The sequence below is a fragment of the Molothrus ater genome, chromosome 1, assembly GCF_012460135.2.
Source record: "Molothrus ater isolate BHLD 08-10-18 breed brown headed cowbird chromosome 1, BPBGC_Mater_1.1, whole genome shotgun sequence".
Taxonomy (NCBI): domain Eukaryota; kingdom Metazoa; phylum Chordata; class Aves; order Passeriformes; family Icteridae; genus Molothrus; species Molothrus ater.
Window position 1 is genome coordinate 119,978,614 of NC_050478.2, and position 21,964 is coordinate 120,000,577.

A 21,964-nucleotide genomic window follows, 5' to 3' on the forward strand; every position below is an offset into this window, starting at 1 on the left:
AGTTGGTGCTGGAGGAAAAACCCCACTGAGTGTCCCCAGCAGGTCCCTCTCTCATCCCTTCCCCTACAGCTGCTGTAACTGAAACAGCAATCAGCCTAATAAAGCCTGATAACCATCGTCCCACCAAGGAAGGGAAAAAGGTACAGCAGGGCTGGAAATATTCTCTGCCATTTGAGAAAGGCTTCCTGTCAGTTGCTGCTCTCTGCAGAAGAGTATGTTTAAACACACTACCTAGAAGACTGCTATTTTTAGTACAGTGGTGCACTTCAAAGCATTTCCTGCTCAGAAAGTCACACCAAAAGTAAAAGGAGAAAATGCAATGGCTCTGTTGCCTCCCAAAACACTGATCTCCCTTGTAGAGGCCATCCCACTGCTGCTCTGCTGCAGTTTCCAGAGAAACTGCACACTCCAGTGACTAATTACTTAAAAATACAACATTCCTCTGGGAGGAGAAGTTTTAAATAAACCTGCAAAATAGGTAACACAAGCACATGGCTAATTTTTACATATGGGAGGAAAAAGGAGGGGGAAGGATGCAGGAGGATGGAAGAATTTAGCTCAAGAATCTGTGTTCTAGTCTTGTACTAAATAGTTCCAGCTTTGATCTAAATTTAGGCAATGAGCACTTCCTGTGGGAGACCATCTTCCAAAGCTGAAGAGTTTTGATGCTAAATATTTTCAGTGATTTTATAATTGGGGTAAAGTGATTATTTGTTTAAAGGCCTGGCCTTCAGACAGTTAAACACTTACATTATTCTGTACTCCCCACCATTTCCTCTCCTACTCCATGCTGGACTTCTGTTTATTCAGGTCCAGGCTTCACTGCATTTTAAGTGGGTTTTAAAGTTCTGTTTACAACCAACAGGAACAACAAAAGCCCTTCTGTCATTATCCAGCAGTCGTCCATCACAGCGACAAGACTGGCTGCTCCATACCTTGGAGCTGAGGAAGCCCTCACCACTTTATCACAGCTCCTGCACTGCTTTGTGGTTTTCTGAACAAACCCAACTCCCAGACCTTTCTGTACCTCCGGTTCTCTCTCTCTTGGGACACAAACTCTGTCTTCAAATGTTAAGAAAAGGCAATACATCCACAGCCCACACTCCAACCCCCTCAAATCCCTCCCCAGCCTCAGAAACATAAAACCTCAAAATAAAAAATGAATGGACCATTCACTTTACGAAGTTCATCATTCAGGAGACCTGATTTTCAACTGCTTGAGGTTGGCAGTGCTTGTAGAGACTGAAGTCTCTTTCTTGAAAGCTGGTTTTATAGTTAGTCTCATGTTTACATTTAGGGTGAGACACAAGTTGCCTATGAAAAAGTAAAGCAGCTAGTTTAAACTGTTCACCTGTGCTACCACTTGTCAATGAGAATACCAGTAAAGAACAGCTTACTTCATCTCTTTTAGAGACGCATTAGGATAAGATTAAAAAATAGAAAATCCTGGAGTATTATTCTGTGTTTCCATCAGCAATAAAAGAAGTTTGTAGGACTGCCTTGGACTAGACAACAAAGTTCTAGAGTGGACAGAACCTGTTCTCTGAGAATTGGTTTGTAAGCGAAACTGTTTCTTGTGTACTCCACAGAGATTATGAAAGAGAAAATTTAAATTCTTTTAGAAATTTAATTCTAGGGGAAGAAACCATCTGAAGGCCATGATTTTGATCTGTGGATGAAGGGCATACATTTTTTTGTGATTATCAATTTTTACATTCTTGTTGAGTACCTAATTTTGGAGGATTGAAGATCTCTGCTTTCAATCTAGTACTGACTTCAATGTGTAGGATCTGAACTGGGAACTGAAATCTATCAGACATTTAAAAAATATGCCATTCTTGATAGCTTAGCTGTGAATTTCTTGATATCTGTATTTTTCTACCCTAATGAACTATCAGTTCTCAAAGAGAATCTAAACCCTACCACTACAAACACTAAAAAATACAGGGTTCTATTGAAAACTAAACTAACATCCAGGCTTGAGGATAAATCAGCGCAAATTTCAGTGAGGAGAAATTAGTACAATTTGGCTTGGTTTCCCCTAAAGTGTGGGAAGGATTGAAAAACCACAATTGCTCCTACATAGTGGCAATAGTTGTCAAATTTTGTTGAAACAAAAGCAGCAAAGTAACCTTAGGAGTTGCCTGGATAACTGAGATTTTAACAATGCTGCATCTACACTGCAGTGACACATTTGGCCTCTATGTTTTGTGGTTATAACCACTGTTGAAAGAACTGTCTACTAGTAACCGACTGCCAAAAGGGCAAATAAAAAAAATAATAATCCAGTGTTGTGTCTTAGGGCTAAGAAAATGTCATCTATCCCTCCTCAGCCTCACAATACAATATAGAAAATATAAACAAAAATGTCTTTATGCACACATACTAAAAAGATACAATGGGTTAAAAAAATAAACTAGCTCAAACCTAGTCTACACATTAGAAAATATACAAAATTTTTTAAATTAAGGATATGGCTGTGAATGAGCCACATGAACACTTGCATTGTATATGATCTGATCATGATTTACAAACTAAGGCTTCACACACAGGGCTGCCTGGGGATTAATGACCAGCTGGGAGATTTGATAGTGTAGGACAAATCTAAGGATCATTAACTCCAGCTAGTTATAACCTTCCCAGAAAATGCTTTATACTAAAATTGATATTGTAATTACCCATTTTATAAATAATATAAACAGTAATACTGAAGGAGCAGATTGCTTTCACTGTGTCCCTTTTTCTTGCAAAGCTCTGAAAACTGGAGCACTCTGGGTGATGTGGACCTGCTGCTTTTGGAAAGTGAATTCTGCATGAAAGCCAGTGTGACATAACACTTCTTAGCACAGGTCCCAACAATACACCATTTATTATTGTGTTGGGCAGCACAGCAACAAGTGATCTTGCACAGAAAGGAAAGAAATTCTGAATGCAAAATTCAATGCAGATAACCTTGCATGAGGAGACATGATCCCTGCACTGAATGATTAATCTTTCACAGAAACTTGAGGCTGAATATAAAGAATTTTAAGATTACAAGAAAACCCCATCAAATCCTCCAAACTGGCACAGAAGTCTATTTGCTTTGATTTTAATTTGCAGGTCAAGCATAACATGAAGACCAGGAATGCAAAGTTGTTATCAGTCCTTTCAAACAGCTCCTGTTCTTGAGCATGAACCTGTTTTCCATGGGAGGAGTGTAGCTGCTATGCTGGGCTAGGTCAAGGACCCATTTAGCAAGCACAGCAGCAGTTCAACCACAGCCTGTGGGAAAAGCTGTCAATTAGGTAGCACTAACCAAGAGTCACGAGTATTTTCTCTTTGCCTGACTACCATATGGGAAAGGCACCCTGCATTATCCATCTCCTCCCAGGCAAAGCCTGTGCTTTTACACAGTGTGATCATCACCAACTGGGAAACTGAGTGAAGACTGGATTTCAAAAGACAGGTAACAGCCTCCTGAAGTGCCAAAATGCTACTCTTAGTGAAAGTCAGATGGCAGGAATGCAGGCCTGGAACAAGTCATTCACACATAATGCAAAAAATTAGCTTACCTGTTCATTAGGCTCAAAGCTTATCTCTTCTTTTTCTGTCCTCATAGCTATTAACTTTGTGCTACCGGAAGGGTCTGTCTTACTGTCCAACCGCTCCAGTTTTGGGGGTATGTCTGGTAAACCAATATCTTTAGTATCATCTTTATCTAGCAAGTAGCGAAGTAGTGCATTATTATTCTTCTTAGGACTCGCTGGCTCCTGTTTAACAGTCACCTCTGAACCAGGAGCTGTGCTACTGGACTCCTGGTTCAGTTCTTTGCCTGTGGCCTCTGCTGTGAGCTTGGCCAAATCTACAGGAGAACTACTGTCCTGCAATAGTCTGTGCAAAATTTTATGCTTCTCCTTGAGCGAGGTTCCATGTGCTGAACCAGACCCGGGCAACCCTCCCGTGGAGTCCTTGCTAATGTCTCCCATGGTACTGGACAAAGGTGAAGGCTCCATCTGATCTGATTTGGTGGTCAGCAACTGTAAGAGCTTTGTCTGGCTTTTTCCGTCGTGCAGTTTATTCTGTCCATCAGGTCTCTCGCCACTGACAACCGGTGGCATGTTGCTATCGCTGCTGTCTTTCTGTTCTCCTGAATGGCAGCTGCTCTCTGCTTGTCCAGTTGTACCTTCTGATTGCTCCCCATATATTCCAAAGCAGTCTTTAGAGTCCAGGCTTCCCATCTTGCTTAGCTGGGGAGGATTCATATTCACAGGGGAATTTTGTAAATTTCCCATTTTTAGGTCAGGTGAAGCCAACGACGATCCTAGAGAAACGCCGTGGCCCTCGCTGAGGGCCTGAAGTGCGTTCAGGGAACTGTTGGTGTAGTTATGGCTATTTCCTGTGCTGCTGCAGACTCCCACAGGTGAATGTAAGCTTCCTGCAGGGGAGAACTGACTGGGTGGGATGCGAGGACTTCCTGCCACTCCAGGGCTCACGCGATGCCTTGGGGAAAGCATAGAGTTTGGCTGCCCTGGGTTCATGCCGGGGCTGCTTTGAGAGGGGCTATTCATTTTTAGTGCATAGTTACTACCCTGAGGAGTGGATGCTTGTATGCTTGACACATGGTTCATTCCCCCTGAACCACCAAACCTGCCTGCTGGCATGCCCACTTGCTCCTTTGGGCCATTTATGGCAAAATTTATATTGCTACTGATGGTCATATCCTGACCTGGGTTCCCACTGCACATGGCCTGATGGGCAGGGCTGCTGGAACTAATTGGGTTCAATATCTTCCCCATTCCTTGTCCAGTCAAATCCTGATTCATTCCACAGACATTCTGCTCTCTATGTGGCAAGAGGAAGAAAAACAGCCTGTTAGCTAAATGACAGTGGCCAACTTGCAATTACATTACGGAAAAAGAAGCAAAACCCCAAACCTCACTTTAAAATAACACAAAACCCCCACAATCAAAAACAAATCAACAATTTGACAAAAGTGATATGCAACTCTCAACATGGCTGAACATTAACAGTATGGTTTTTCAGTACCTCATTAGAAAACAGTGAAAGAGAGGAAAAACAAAATTAAACCTCATTTAAATGACAGTCATTAGAAATGCTGATAGGTTACAATTTCACACTCCCTTTAATGTACTTCTCTACAATTTGGCAAGAGCTAACTTCTAGAACTGAAAGAAATCTCATCTGAAACATATGACCCAACAAATACATGTTTTACAAGGCAGCTGTGGACAGCTGTTTGCTGGAGTTTTGAATTTCTCTAAGTTAGCCCCACCACAAGGCTGGAGTGGGCTATTTGCCCACCAAGTTCATAGTGAAAAGAAAGTTGAAAAAGTCACATTTTTACACTGCCAGAGTATTTCAATACTGCTCCAAAACAGCCTGTGAGCCAAGGGAACTACTGGATACTTGTTCAGAATGAGAACAGTCTGTTAGCAATCCAGTCCTACACAGGCATTTAGGAAAAGGGGAGAAGAAAAACAACAAACCACACACACAGGAGCTGAAACTTGTATTTTAGAGATGTAAGCCTCAAGACAGAAGAAAGAGAAGAGAGACACACACACACACAGAGAAAAAGCTCTTGTGAGAGCACCTGAAGGTCACTTTTCTTTTCCTCAGTAGATTTTAATTAGTTTTGGGAGGATGTAATACACTTTTTACTCTGTGCTAAAACTTAAATTAGGAAAATCAGATATATTCCCAAATGCTAAAAGCTACAAAGGAGACAGAGTCAAGTAGGTTAGGAATGAAAAAAATGAGATTCTGACAAAAAAAATCAAATCAACTCTGGACTTCCAAAACCAAATATAAATGGAACATTCCTAATATGCATTCTCCATGAGACAAAAACCATTCCTATTTGCACAGTATAAGTAAGTGAAGATAAACCTTCAGTTTTGCTAAAGCATGAATAGCAAAATAATTGAAAAATACAGAGTAGCGAATCTTCTTATTCTGTATTGGTTACCTTAGGTATAAAGGCAAAGGTGGAAAACATTAACTATAAAAAAGGGGTATTTTTAAAACCTTATTACAAATATAGTAGTACCAGCACTCTGCTTAAAAAAGTGTAAGAAAATTCATGAGTACCATTTAAAAATTATTAGTGCTTGCTTTTTTTGCTTTTTAAAATTTAAGATTTGGCACTTAATAAAATATTAGGTCTATTCAGCAATCCAAAGAAAACAAATTGTAGACAGCTTTTAGTTAGATCAATCTACAATTTCTCTAAAATGGTTTCAGTTATAATTATGTTTAGCACTGTTTTCTTCCTCTCAAGAAAAATGACACAGAGGATTGGGAATAAAGCCTGAAACAAAATCTGATACAAATATACCAGGACGTGCAATGACTTAATAAAAATCTGATGTTAAAGTTCTGATGTCAGTGATTGCTCAGTCCCGACTTTAGCATATTATTGTCTCTACTTTTTGGAAAAAAACCAAACTAACAGTAGTGACACTTCTTAGAATTAGACATATGAGAGCCACTAAGCCAAGCACCAGAAAAGACCAGGCACAAAGGGAATCAAAGAATTAAGTAACACTTTGTCTAAAGTGCAGTTCTAATACTCATAACATGTTTTTTAAAGAAGAACCAGAACCAACAACAGAATGTGAACTACAAGAATTCTAAGTTTTCTAGATTTAATTACTGTTGGAAAGTTTCTCGTATCTACTATGCAAAATACAGGAAATTAAAATACTGAAAATAAGAACACGGCATTGAAAAATCCAGCATGCCATTTTTAAATTCTGAAACAATCTTACAGTCTTTTCCTGCTGCAAGAATTGATTTCAAAATCTTACTTTGTTTCCATGATATCAGTTCTGGGTCAACAGAAATCTATCAGCCTTAAACAATCTATTTGCTTTGGCAACCTTGTGCTTTGCATGACTCTCAGCAGAGTGTGGATGGAAGGGAAGGGCCAGGATTACCTGTGAAGCATATGCAAGGAGATGACAAGCTGAGGTTCGCTGGTCGTCTGAGAACGGATGAGCTTGCTCTTCGTTTGGGCAGAGACGATGGTGCCGTCCGACAGGGAAAAGCGATAAACGGGGCTGAAGGCCAGCCCCTGCCTCAGCACTGCAGGCAAGCACAACAACAACGCAGGTAAACTAATGACAGACTGCAGGGCATGCAGCTCAGCTGCTCAGCATCTGATGCTCAGCACTGATACCACAGATGTGGCGCTAATTAAGCAAAACTAATAAAAAGATTTTGAAAATAAATACATGCGATGCGTACAGAAAAAAGGATCCCACATGCTGTAGGGTGATCAAATGAAAATCTGCAAGAAGTGACAGCAAGAACAGGAAGATAGTATGAAATAGAAAGGATTCCAGGAGCAGACAGGAAGCTCTTGATGTCCATTTTACTTTTCATCAAATATGTGTGTCTAATTCCTTTTGTTCCTCAAACACTTTTGCATCGTACCATTACACCATGATGATTTGATATAAATATCCTCAGTTTTTAGACCATCTGTTTCCATTAGCCTGTATATTCTTCTCCTTATTGCCCGCCTAAAATGTCTTGCAACAGTTACTCTCACTACTTCTTTAATTTAAAAAATGCCTAAACTCTTACCTAAGAACAATTAGAAATGAGAACTAGAAAGAGAAATTATTACTTTTAAAAGAACAAATACAATATATATATAGCTAAAAAATTACAAATAAAATTACTTAAATCAAAACTGGGGCTCTGCTACCCTTTCTCAGTGTTGACTGCATTTCAGGTTTGGGGTTTACTTCACTGTACACATTCTGCAGCCCTTTAAGTTTTTAATGTAAATCTGAACTTAAACAAATTCAGTTCTTTAACTTCCATACACCCCTGTGACACTTCTTTAATGAAATATTAAAACATGCTATGGAAAAGCACATCTCCCAAACATTTATTCTACTGTTCACTCTCTGCCATCAATGAAACAAGTGTGGTCACTTAAAATTTCTAGTCCAAAAGCAATCACATTAGGATTGCAGACATGAGAGAAGTAAAATACTTCAAAAATTTTCATATAATCATTTAGGGAAAAAGTAGGAATGAAGTACTACAAATACATTTAATTTCTTACTTTTTCATACATCTATATTTTCTGTCGAGTTCTGTCTCTCTCTTTTTTATTTTAGTTTTTTTAATTAATATTACCATGTGATCTTAATTTCATTGCTAGTCTTTTAATATTTCCTGTTGTAATGAAATGATGTGGTTTTTCAAGTGTGGCCTTTATTTTTCTGGTCTACAGAGCTAGCACATTTTCAGCCTTGCAAGACTAGTTACGATTGCTTTCTTTCCCTGTCCCCCACTGTTATATATTGTTCTGCAAGGTTGCAAAGTATTATCTAGGCAGTGAGAAAACAGGAAGCACAATTTAAACAACCAGAAGGGGTTTTTCAGAGTAAAAATGTAAAGAAAAACAAAAACCTACAACAGTGAAACAATACAAAACAAAATTTCACTGTTAGGTATGTCATTGTTTCAGTTTAACCTTTGGGCACCAGAAGGTCCAAACCTCTTAACTTTAGCATATACCACATCAGGAAATTCCAGTACTCAATGCCAACAGGATACAAGTGAAATCTCTACTTAAATCATTTTCCAAACTAATTCTTTAAACAAACAAAAATGTTTCCATATTCCTCTTGAGGAAATGCTATTTTTCTGACAGTGGCCAATAAAAACTTACCATATATTCTGCATTTTACACTGAGTGATAATTTTAAAGCATGTTTTTTATTGTTTATCAAGCTAATGCTGCATTTTTTCACACTGTAATGCTGGACTACATGTAGGAGAGCATTACTTTCTTTGCTTCCATTCTCAAACCACAATGACTTGAAAACTGCAAGCACAAAGATGGTCCAGCCCAAGATACGACTTGTTTTTCTTCTCCATACTGCAGGTCAGGGGAGCAAAATATTTCAGCCATTACTCCTCTTCAGTGCTGTATCATTTGTAGGAAAGTAATTCCAGAGGTTTTCCCTCCTCTTACCACTCACTCTTTTCATTTTGACAAGAAGAAAAGAGCCCTCTCATTTAGATTAATTCTACAATTTACATGATGATCCTAAGCCACAACTGCAAAATGATACAGTATAAACTCCAAAACACTTATATTTTCACCACTTCATAGAAAGCTTAAGAAGGGACTCATTCAACCTTAGGACTCAGGGTAGTAGCTGCTAACTTGGTCAGGAATAACTTCAAGAAGACTGAAATAAAGTGCTGGGATGCCCATAACACATACCCCTAAATCATCTCTGGCACAAATGGGTCCTTACCTTCAACTGCTATCTAAACCCCTGGTGTAATTTTAATTGCATATTGCCTTCTTCAGTTCTGTCTGAAATCACAGCACAAGGCTGTGAACTTTTAGCTCTTCTACTGTATATACCCCCAAAACTGTTATCTAAAATAACACAGCATTTCTGTGACCCCACGTTTCTAAAAGACCACCTGAAGATTTCAGGAAAGCAGAACATATTAAAGAACATTTAACTAATGCCTCATGACTAAAGCTCTTTTTTTTGGTGTGTATTTGGTGGAATAATTTGATATTCCAGTTACAATTTAGTATCCAAGATGACATGTCTGTTGCTTAATGACCATGGTAACTATTTGTTACAAGCCAGCTGTAAACCCTGTTCTTTAAACATGAACCCAAAGAATGATGCTTCTGTACTGGAAACGTTCCAGCTATTCCCAATTGGTTTTGAAATTACTTTCCCATGGACTAGATAAGGTTATTTGCTTTTATTAATTTGGGTCTGTGTTACTAGAATTAGAAGTATAAGGGTTGTATGTAAAATCCCCACCCAGTCACTACCACAGAAACCTCATGGGGACCATTCCAAGTGCAGTACTTTCCTATTTCTTACCTGCCATAATCTTGACTAAGTAGATGTGCTTGTGGTATATCCTATAACACTTATCAGCTAGATGAAGTGCAACAATGTAGGTTTCCAAACAGTATGAGAGGTGCAGCTTTGGGAATTTACACTCAGTGTTTCTCACAGAAATGTGACAGTAAAAGTCCCTTTTTGTAAAGAAGGGGAATACAGGCAATGAACTGCAATGTGTGAGTTGAGGTTTTGAAGAGTAATGGTCAGTGAACATTTGGACAATATGCAAGGGTCTTTCCTTCCAAAATAATTTTGACATTTTGAAGATTTAAAGCACACTCCAGAATGGCACAGTTGTAACAAGAAAGCTAACACAACCAGTGAGAAAGCTGAAGACCTCCCTAGAGAGAGGAGCCATCGGTGTGCTAAGTAAAACAGCTTGAGAAAGGGACTGTCAGTAGCTGGTGATTGTTCTGAAAGCGTAACAAAGAGAGGACAACCAAGAGACACAAATGGCAAAGAGGTTAAATATAAAAAGTACTTAAAGTATGAAACCTAACCTTCCTGGTGATGCCTCTTGGCAAAAGATATTTCCCCCTCGTGCTGTGAATGGAACCTCTGAATGCATCTTCTCACCAAATCCTCCCAGCCAGGTTTCATAGCTGCTCGCATGGTACTTGTGTCCAATGAAGTTATTTTGCCTGATATAAGATACATTAGAAAGTATTTGTTATAACAATTTCTCCAGTGAGGAAGAGGAAATACAATTAAAACCTTCTACTCTTATTTCACAATACCTTGAAGATCCTGGCGTGTAGTAAAGCTCTCTGATGAAGGAAGAAGTGGTCTTTCCTTCATTGGAGCTCTTCTTGCAACACAAATCAAGCAAGACTGCAAATCTTAGAGAAAAATGTTACTTCATTTTATTTTCATGAAAAGGGAAGACTTATGCTTCCACAAAGACTTCAGAAATACTTTAAAGAAGTTCCTTAAATCTATTCGGACCAAAATACAGATTTTGTACCAATAAATGCACAGACAAAACTCAGTAGATTTGTTTCTTCATTACTTCCTAAAACATTAACTAAAACAGGAAAGGTGGGTTTGCTTTCTTTCAGAAGAAAAATTAACAAGGACTCCACCACAATCCATAAGTATTAGCACATGTTTATGAATCTACCTGTAGTAGCTCAACCAGTCAGGAAGTAAGTAATAAAAGAGAATATACTGCATGCACAAAGGGCACGTTTCTTCAACACTCCCCACTTCATATTTTCTAAGCCAAATTCCTTAAACTTGCCTCAAATGCTTGCTGTTCCTGAGAACTCACCTTCACAATAACCATTTTTACTTACCTGAATACTTACAAAACAATCTGAGGAAATTTACCTGCTGAAGTAGTAAATGGGAAAGGAAATGGTGAACCACGATTGTCTTCCAATTCTAAGAATTCAAAAAATTGCCCTTTGAAACCTTCTTCCTAGTCAGCTACATTTTTTTTACAATTTCAGCAATATAAAACTAGAGTATCTCCCTTTGAGGTAAACAGAATTTCTCTCAGTTCTCTCAGCTAGTTTAACGAATAGGTGCATGCAAGTGTATATCCTCACAGCCAAGACACAAAAGCACATTTCTACAGTTAAATAAAAAAAAAAACCCCAAACCTAAGAATTTTTCCAATTTTCAGGACTTAGAGGTCAACTTTAACAACTGCTCTGAAAGTGCATTAACACAAACTGGAAATGGTAATTACCTTCACCATCCTCCTTGAAGGAATTTGGTTGAGAAACAGCAAAGCACTGCATAGTTTCATATTTCTGATGTGCTTCCTGGTTATCGTGGCCTTCTTCAGAATCAGCCAGAGGTTTGACCAGCATGCGACAATTGAAGGTATGGCTGTTCCGCCTAGGAGTGTCACCAGACCAGGATCCCCCATTCACTGAGCAAAAGCAAAATCAGACAGCGAGACAAAGCTGGTACCAGGCATTTCTGCTGCTTATCCACAGGAAATTAATCAAGATGTTTTACAAACTGGTTGGGAAACAAGCTCATTTAACAACAACGATTTAATTTTAATATTAAAGCCAAACCAGCACATAACTAGGTCATTTATAAAATTAACAGATTTTAAGAGCATTGCTAATTTGTTCAGCTATTATGTTTTCACAAGTGACTCAAAATGACATAGTAGAAAAGCAGAATAAAAGCCTAAATATTGGTGCATGTAAAAGTTATGCAGCACAGCAAAAGCCTACTGGGTAGATCAAGTTGATTTATAAGACTGAAAAAAATAAGACAGTATGTAGGATCTTTCCAGCAAACTTAAAAGGTACTACTAAAAGACATGGCTGCATTGTATAAAAATCTCTGTCCAGGTTAGAAGGGAAAGAAATGAAGCTAATATGCCCTTATAAAACCAGGAAGCAATACAATAGGGAATATATTGAAACACACAGTCACAGCTACAATGGGAAAGACTGAAGGGTTGAAATGACCTGGGTGGAGCTATGGATAAAACTAAAGCCTGACACAGTGCTTAAGACAAGTAAAAAAAGAAACAAAATCCTGAGATGCACAAATATAGGTACTGGACATCAGTCAGAGCGAATCACTGTTACACCACATTAGGAAATGGCAGGGTCATATTTAAAATACTCTTTGCTTGCCCTCTTCAGTTATAAAATGCAATAAATGCAGTAATATATTGACTTTAGCCATTTACATTTTTGCTTCTTCAGAGTATATAAGTACAGTAATAAAATGCTAAAGTGAATTGAGCAATACTTTTTAAACTGCTCTGAGTAAATGAGGAACCCAGTATTGACTTTCTCTTTCTTTTCATCTCCTCCAACACTCAATGACATTAAAACTAATATTAATGAATCCAAAAATGGCTGCAACTAACAAAAACAGTTTTTGAAAGTTAAGAGTTAAGTATTGCTGAGAACAAAACCATTGAAATAAAAATTCTAACATTAAGGAGGTTTCTGATTTTTCTTTTATATTTCTCCTTTCCTGGGCCATTTTTGGAATAAGCAGCCTAGACAGAGAACTAACAGAGAGCTCACATAGCTAATGCTGTCTTTTAGTGATTCACTCTGGAGATCCATTAAAAAATATCAGCTAACATGAATTACTAAAAGCAATTTTAACAAAGAAGAATTTGAAAAGAGTGGAGAATGCTTTTGAGAATAATATTAATCATTCATAGTCTATATATACATTAAAAATAAATAATGTATATGATGAAACTGTAAGTAGTGTCAGGACATTAACTTCAGTTATTTAAATGCTGACTTACAAAACCAAAGTTAAATAAGTAATGGTACAATATCAGGAAAAGTTATATACCTAAAGATTTTGGCAGCAGGATTTTGACAAATTCATTGTGGTCCCCTACATGCAGGATGCTGTATATGCTTGTGTTCATCAGCTCTTCTTGGTTGTACCTCAGGTACTGTGTCACATTCTCAGAAACAAACACAACGTTACCCTCTGGGTTCACTACAAAGAAGAACCCATCTAGGGCCTAAAGGGGGAAAAACAGAAAACCAGAGAGAGAGAAAAACATAATAGCAAACAATCAGATTAACAAAATACACAGAAAATAAATACTCCATTCAGAAGACATAACTGAATTTTTCCTCACCCATCCCAGTTCTTACATTATTGTCTCTAAGAGCAAAGGACACATTTCAGATTGAGCATCTAATCTTACTTATATGACAGCAGTGTAAAAGCACAGAAAGGTACACACCTTGCAAAATAATGAAATCCACAATCTCCAAGCATGATTGCAGATGGTAGAAATATATCATCCCTCTAATTTTATGTCATATGAACAGATAAAGGGTGAATACAGTTAAACTTAAAAGCACCAAAGCTTTTTGTCTAAGCATTCAATTAACAATCTACACAGACTTCTGCAGCTTTGCCTGATTTATTCACCTCTCTAAGGATTGGCAGGAAATCACTAGAAGAGTTGTTAGTTATTGTATCTCCAGGGACAGAAATAAATTAGAAAAACAGGCCACCCACAATTCATTGTGGGTCAAAACCAAGTGGATCCATACTAAATCTGAACACAGCTCACTGCAAAACAGTCTGGACAAGGAGGAGCTGCCACAGCAAGCACCAGGCATTTTTGATTTGACCCAACTTGTATACTGTACAACTCATGTGTTGGTCTTAGCAGGCAGTTCTGTCCACTGGTTACAGAGAGATGTTTAAAACATTGCACATTACTGAGCAGTTAGCAAATCCAGACAATAAAAGAGAATGCTTAGGATGGATTTTGTTTCCACCTCCAGCCACCTAGCAGAAGGCTAAAGAGAAGACAGAACCAGGCTCTAGGCTAGAGGTTCACAAGGGAAGGATGAGATGCAACAGACACAGGTTGCAAGTCAGGAAATGTCATGGAGATACAAGAAAAAAAAATTCCACCACGAAGGTGGTCAGATATGGGAAGAGACTTCAAAACACCTTCCAGAGATATTCAAACCTTGGCTGGACGCGGCTCTGGGCCACCTGCTCTACTCAGACCAGAGGTAGGAATACACAAGCTCCAGAGGTTCTTCCCAAACTTAGTTAAGATAAGTTAGATAATGATTCTGCTCCAGGGGAGGGTCAGTGAAAGCACAATGCAAGGGGAGCAGCTGAGCCAATGGCTGACAGATGCTTTCTTTGTTCTATTTTAAAATTAAAACATAATAAAACCCACAAATAAATGTGTAAGTGTGTACTTTCCCTGACTGCCTCTAAATTAAAGCTAAACCAAGTCTTTTTGTCCTCTTGTTGGCACAAATTCTAATCTCTGGCATTGTTTTTTATCACTGCCTTCTTTTTGTTTCTGATAATTTTTGGTTCCTCCTGTTGATTAATTTTCTGTGTGAGCTCCATCCTTTATATGTAGTTTCTTAACATTCATTACATTTTCCTGCTGAGTAGTATTTATTTTAACTAATAAAGATTTACAAATAAGTTAATAAATTGAGGCTCTAGTATAATTTTCAGCATAATAATTTCTAGTATAATAATCAGCATCTCTGCTATGGATAAGTGTTTTAGGCTGCATTTCACCACCATTTAAAGCCAGTGTAAGCATGGCCTGTTTGATTTAGTAGTTCCTACACCACAACAGCAACCTGTACTGTGTGAGGCTATGAAGAGCTGACCAGAGAGCTGAGTTGGCTGAAAACTAATTAAAGAAAAAAAAGATGCTAGCCACATCAGTCCCCAGCTGGCCAACCATAGAAGCCATGGTATTTAGAGCTGGCAGAAGGGTGTGGGTTTGGCTGAACCATCCTGCTTGGCAGCTGTCCACACATTAATTCACAGGGGCTGCAAAACCAAAGCTATCACAGATGTTTATTGGAGTCCTAAGGAGAAAATTTTCAAAGGTGGAGATGGCAAGCAAGAGATTATGAGAGTTACTGGCATCTCACAATAATCTTCGGTTTTCCCTATTGTTTCCTAGAGTGGCAACTTGTTTGGCAGAGAAGTGCTCTCTGTGCTGTTCCCTCACAGCTGTTTCTTGAGTTGATCACAGATGTGGCCACCTGGGCTTAGAGCAACAAAGGCCCCTATATTTCAGTCTCTCATTTCTTTCCATTCTCTTAAGAAAATAATCTTGCAGGTAAGCAGCAGCAGGTTTTTGAGGAAGTTAGTGCACCTAGACACTTGAATATTTTACAAGCCTCCACTTTTGCAGTAATTTCTTATTTCTGTTCCCAGATGTGAGCTGCCACAATCAAAAACTTTTCTTCAGAACTATTGGGAAAATGGGTGAACAAATAATGGACAGTATGATGGAAGAGAAATCAAGAGAACAGATATTTTAGATTATATATTGGAACAGAAAATACATTTGTGTTCTTTGAGATGTTGTCATCTCTCTCTTGACTATTTTTCCACAGTTTCTTCCTATCTACTTTATGCTTTAAGCAAGAAATATGTTAAAATATTCCTCAGAGGCAGCTGCCTGATGAATTTTACTCACTTTCTTCAGCTGGAAACACTCATTATTTTGAGTATTCTTCAGTTTTATTCTCTAATAAAAACATACAATAACATTTCTAAACCAAATCAACTAATAAACTGTTCATTAGCATTGCAATTTTTATTATTATTTGGCAATGAGAAAAGGCAGGGGGTTTTTAAGAGGTAGTATAAAAGGGTTCTGTAAAGATTAAATAACTGAATTGCATTTCCTTAAGGTGATAAAGACACAAAGAAAGTATCTGTAGTCTTTCCACAGCAAATACAGAACAACTTTCAGTCCTTTTTAAGTTTCCTGGTGCAAAAGGACTGTGGTTCATTTATTTCCACAATGTTTCATTGTTCGTATGCAAAGGAAAACTAAATTAAATGGAACAACAGAATAAATGGTTGATTTTACATGTCATGTTTGCTGCAGTAGCCAATCACACAAGATAAGCCATGAAAAATATAATCTTATTCTTATTTTCCTTGTCCTTACAAAACAGTCCTTACAATTAAATTAATAGAAAATTAAAGATAAATTTTAACATAGCAGTGTAAGAGATGAATGCATAACCTTGTTCAATAGCAAAAACAACAACATTGAATTCAGTGAGTATGTATAATAAATATTAAATAAAATAAATTAATTTGTTATCCCCACTTTTCAAAGAACAATGCCTCCAACCTGTCTAATCTTATGTTTTGCAGTGTGAATTTGGAGCCCTTATTTCATGAACAGTATAGAAAACTATGTCTTCTTTCGACCAATTATGAAAAATAAAGCAGATACTTAAAACTGTTATGCAGGCATTCAGAAATGACAGAATAATTATGCTTCTGCCAAAGCTGGTTCCCTTAGCTTTATTCAGAGTTTGTGTTTTATGTTACCTAAAGTTACATTTATTCTTCCTTACAGATGAAGTCCACAGTCAGAATGGGATGGGAATAAACAGTTTGCAAGTGAGTTTAAGCAGATAAAGCAGTAGTGCACATGACATAAGGATCCCTGATGACATACCTACCCAACATTACTGCTAACACACATTTGGAAGCTAGGCTTGAATCATACAGCCTTTTGGGGTATCAAAATAACTGCTAAAATGAGACAGAAATCTTAACTGAACAAACTGAAATACACATCCTGAAAATCTCTCCTAGATCACTTTCAGATTCTAGAGGGAAGAGTCCTGCTTCAAGTGCTGAAATGATAAAATATTAAAGCAGTATAGCAATGACATGCAATTTTAGAGGAATATTACTTATATCACTTGTATACTACAGTACACATAAGTCAATGTTTAAGTGCAACAGGTCTTCCACAGCTGTTGTGGTTCAGAAAAAATAAAACATGCACAAGCAGACACCCAACACTTGCTGTCAGCTGAAGCCCCTCAAGCTGTCTATGTTACAAAGAAACAGAACTCTCTGGGCCTCTCCCTACTTCAAGCTGAAGAGAGTTTCATCACTGAACGCAAGAGAAATAAATATGCTGCCTAGTCTTTAATGACATAATCCCAAGGTAGCCAGGATGGTTTGTCTCTCTTGACCATTCCTTTACAGCAACCTCTGACTACACTTTTCATTTCATTCATCCCAGGAGGAGCAGAACTGCCCTAAATACAGGGATTTTGTGCTCTTTACCTCAAGCATCATCGGTCCAAGTGCATCCTTGTCGATGACACTCTGACCTGTAGACGATACATCTGCTTTTTGCACTTCATCTTCATTAGCTGCTGCTGCTTTTTCTGCAAGAGAGAATACCATGTGTTAAGCGACAGAAGACTGATCTCACTGATACACCAAGAGCCCACAGAGCATTGAGAAGAGCTGTGAAATGCTTACAGTGCAACAGTTCTGAAAATGAGATTAGACAGTCTCCCATAATGATTCAACAGAAGCCCAGCTAGCCTATTTGCTTCTCAGTTTTCAGGTCTTGTGATACAAATGAAATAATTTCTCATGTTTCTCTGCTAGACATTTCACCAAACTACAGAGTCTAACACTGGGCAAAGACAAGGGCTCTTTATGAAGGTGCAGTGGGCAAAAACTAGGCTCAAGGTGTAGTCAAAGACTGATCTAAAAGAGCAGGCAAAGCTTACAGCTGCAGAGCTTTTCCATGACCGCTATATTTAGAAGGAAAAACATAAGTCCACAATCTACGGTTTCAGTACCGAGAAACAGCGGCCTCAGTTCTGCTCCCATGTCTCCACCCACGTTCTTACTATCACATCATTTTCATACCACCTTATTTACCAATATATTATTAGAACTACATACAATTTCAAGTGCTGCGTTTGAAAACTGCAGGCAAGAAAATAATGATTTCAGTTCCTGGAACATAATGCCATATGTTAAAACGTGTTGTATACAGCATCACAGGTATACCCAACTCCAAATGTAAGGGATATTCACAGAAATTTCAAACCTAGTGGGCTTATAATTCCTATCAAGTAATTAATTTTTCTATTTCAATAATGCTATTTTTGTTTAAGGATGAATTAATAAAACTAATAAAACCACTATGTAAAATATATATTCTAATGCACATTGTACCTTGTAAATTAATGAAACCAGTTACTTTTTGTTGTTAGTTCTATACTCAAACAAATTTGAGTTCTATACTCAAAATAATTTTACTATTTTCAAGCAGCAGTTATGTAAAAGCTAGGGCCATCCTGCAATCTAGAATATTCAAAATAATATAAATTTCTTATTTTTTTAATATAACGCAATAAATTATTTTACTAAACATGAAAGCATACTGAAATTTTAACAAGAATTTATGTCTTCAACAATAAACTAGAAGAACATTCATTGTAGGAATTACTGAAAGTACCATGTGCAGATGGAACAAAGGGCCTTTGGAAAATCACCGAGAGTGAAAATTAAAAAAATCGGTCATGCAAATTAAAATGTATCCAAGTATACAGTATTTTCCACTATCTGTAGATCTGCAATAATGCAGGTAAAGTTCTTCTGAATTTCCCTGGCATAGGTTTTAAGGTCAGTGTGAATATGTGCTGCTCAGACACAGAGTAAAGGAGCTGCTTTTGTGAAGCCCTGGGTGTTCTCCTGTCAGCAATCACCTGCTGGCAATAAGGCTTTGGTCACTTGGGCTGTCTCATCCTAGATTTCTATGGTTTCTTGCTTTCATGAAAAGACTCACAAAAATTTTAGCTGTCTTCTTAGGTGTTATACACTATATAACACCATTGTGAATAACGATTTAGCAAATTGCTCTGAAGATGGAGTTGCAGCTAACCATCTAATTTTAAATCACTCTGATTAGCATAATCTCATAGAAATAAATTCACTAGAAAGAACTATTAACATTTCCTCTGCCACTTGAACTCACAAGGACATAAAATTAGTATCTCTGGTTTAGACTAGGGATGGGATTTTATTTTTTTCCTTACCTCTCTTGTTTTGGCAAAAAGCAGAAATTAGGTGTAACAGAAAAACAATTGAACAATCCTTCCCATGCTACAACACAGCAGAGTTGGCACCATATGATGATACGAAACTGAAAACATGTTCTAAAAATTCTAAAAGAACTCTAAAAATAGAGTTGAGCTTTTAATAAAGCCAGTGATGATATCTGTTTCCCATCTGTTCCTGCTAGCATAAAGTGATCTCTTATTTTCACACTGCAAAATATTAGAATGGACAGGGATACCAGCTTCTTGCTCTCATTTGACCACTGTTTCAGCCATTGATACCATCTTGATTATGGGAGAACATGGAATTATTCTCTCTGAGCCAGAAATGGAGGGGCTGCAGATATGATCCAACAATGGTGTGAAAGCACATTCATTACAGTTTCCTTATGTCACCAGTTTACAGACTACTTTTACTGACTATTTTTACATAATACGAAATATTTGCTGCTGATTTTTTCACTCTTACAACCATGGGGTTTATACATTGGTAAAAACAATGGTTTGCTTTCATGCACACTGATGAGGTTTTACACAAAGGAAAAAGAGGACATTTTAAATTATTATAATAGTAATCAATACAGAAGCTGCAATACCAGGTCAGACCAAGGATCTCTCAAACCTCACATCCAGTTCATGAGAACCACTGCTTTCCTCTCCACTTCCCTCTTTTCTCCATTTTGATTGTTTGATCCCTGACTGCTTCTGCTTCATCACCAGCTGTCCCTCACAACCATCTGACTTCCTGATTTTCTTTTCCGTTTTACACTCTTTTCCTCAGAGAGCCCAACATCTTTGTGCAATCAATAAACTCAGTGCTTTCTCAAGGAAAAAGTGTAATGAATGGAGAAAATATGAAAATTCTATTTCTACTCGAATGTTACCTACCCGCTTTTCCCAGAGATGGTGACAATGTATCACTCATGAACTAGTAATACTCAATGCTCACTGCTCATGAACTTTGGCTAGGCACTCTGAAAAGCAGTATAAATCACAAGTGCTCCAAAATGATGGACTTCCTAATTGCATCTGTAACTTAATTGGGTAAGAATTCAAGTAGCTGGAGAGCTTAGAAGAGGCTACACATCCAGGCCACAAGCCACACTTAAATTTAAGTGGCATTGTATAGGAAACCTAGGCCTCAGACAGCCTCTGAGTAGGACCAGCTGTAATTCACATCACTGTTATAAATTGCAGCTACTAATAATGTTCAACTATGCAATAAATGATCCATTTTTGACTGAATTACAGAGCCCCTTGTGTAGACTTTATCAGCACATCCAAGACAAGTAAGTGAATCCTGTCAGCAGCGTCGTCCTGACAGTCAGTCATGGGGAATGTCTTGAAATGCAAATTTCTCCCTCAGCAATACAGCCCATGGGGCTAATTGACAACAAAAATTTGTTACAGAAAGGCTGGAAAAAAACAATGATTGATACATGAATTTCTAATGCTGACAAAATAATGCATTATCACAAGTCAGTATTCTTCGTTTTTCTTAACAGTTCCAGCTTCCAGTGTTAAGTAATGGTGCAAAAATTGTAAAGTTTACTTTCCCTTTTTTACTTCTATCTTTTTTGAGTTCATGGGAGCCCAACAAAGAAATGAAAAGCTCAGAGAGTTTATAATTGCTACACTAGATTAATGATCTTTGAATGTCAAGGCTTAGGAAAAGAGCTGTAAAGGCCCAACCTTGCAAAGCCTCTCAGAACCCTGTTCTCCCAGCCCCACGAGAACCCCTGGTGTTACCCTCTGACTAAGCACAGCCACTGGATTTTGCCACTGCAGCCACATGGAGAGTGGGAGCTGCTTCCCTGACCTCACAGCTTCCAGTGATGCCTCCTGCTAGAACAGCCCCTGTTAAATGTCAGCCAAGTGCTGCCAGGTATCTCACAGGCACAGTGGCCAAAGGGCAGCGGAGGAAGAGTATGGACAGAGGTTGTATTTACAGGGCTGTATTTACAGCCTTCTGCAGCCAGAGGAAGTGAGCAGCATGGAAAGGGACTTCCCATGGCTTCATCTCCAGAAAGGGAATTCTGCACTGGAGAGGCAGCATGGAATTAGAAACTGGTCCCATCTTAATGAATACAGCTACCAGGGATCAAGCATATTTTATCTGAATAACAGTAGCATAAACTTGAAGCACATTAAATAATTATTAGCTCCGCTCAATTAAGAGTTTAGCCTAGAGAGAGAAAAAATTTAAATAAAATACAAGTACCCCTGAGAGAGATACTACAAAGAATATATACATCCAATTATGTAGTATTTTAGTGATGTGTATAATTCAGACTTTAAACTGTGGGTATGTTTACAATTGCATAAGCAGTATTATACTAAAATACATATTAATATTTTCAATTGGGCATCTTCCTAGTGATCATAAACTGTATTTACTTTTCTACATTTATCATACAGAATAAAGAAGGAAAAAAAAGCCCTCAAAATATTTTCTGACAAATTTATGAGTGGGAAGCCTCAAGCTTTATTTAAAGCTCATTCCAGATTCTGAAAGCAAACCTTTGTGAAGTCACATTAGTTTAACAGAAATTCATAAGTCAGAGAAATAGAAGCCAAAAGCAATAGTTGGAAGTCTCCTGCTACATTTTAACTTAGCAAGCCCTCTTGGTTTTCCATCCTCCCAACTCAAGCTATGTCAGTTCTCTCTGCATTTCTGACAGCAGACTCTGAAGT

The 21,964-nt window shown here is 37.9% G+C and overlaps 1 protein-coding gene across 5 annotated transcripts in view; it reads right to left on the reverse strand.

Annotated features, from left to right (window-relative positions):
- NCOA2 (nuclear receptor coactivator 2) overlaps positions 1-21,964 on the reverse strand; it is a 188,588-nt gene that overhangs the window by 34,016 nt on the left and 132,608 nt on the right. For all 5 annotated transcript variants that reach the window (XM_036398948.2, XM_054514161.1, XM_036398928.1 and 2 more), the window contains 7 exons: positions 17,475-17,578; positions 13,203-13,380; positions 11,605-11,790; positions 10,649-10,750; positions 10,412-10,552; positions 6,942-7,089; positions 3,555-4,824 (listed from right to left, as the gene is read on the reverse strand). In XM_036398948.2, coding sequence (XP_036254841.1) covers positions 3,555-4,824; positions 6,942-7,089; positions 10,412-10,552; positions 10,649-10,750; positions 11,605-11,790; positions 13,203-13,380; positions 17,475-17,578 — 2,129 coding nt within the window. The remainder of the gene's footprint in view (positions 1-3,554; positions 4,825-6,941; positions 7,090-10,411; positions 10,553-10,648; positions 10,751-11,604; positions 11,791-13,202; positions 13,381-17,474; positions 17,579-21,964) is intronic.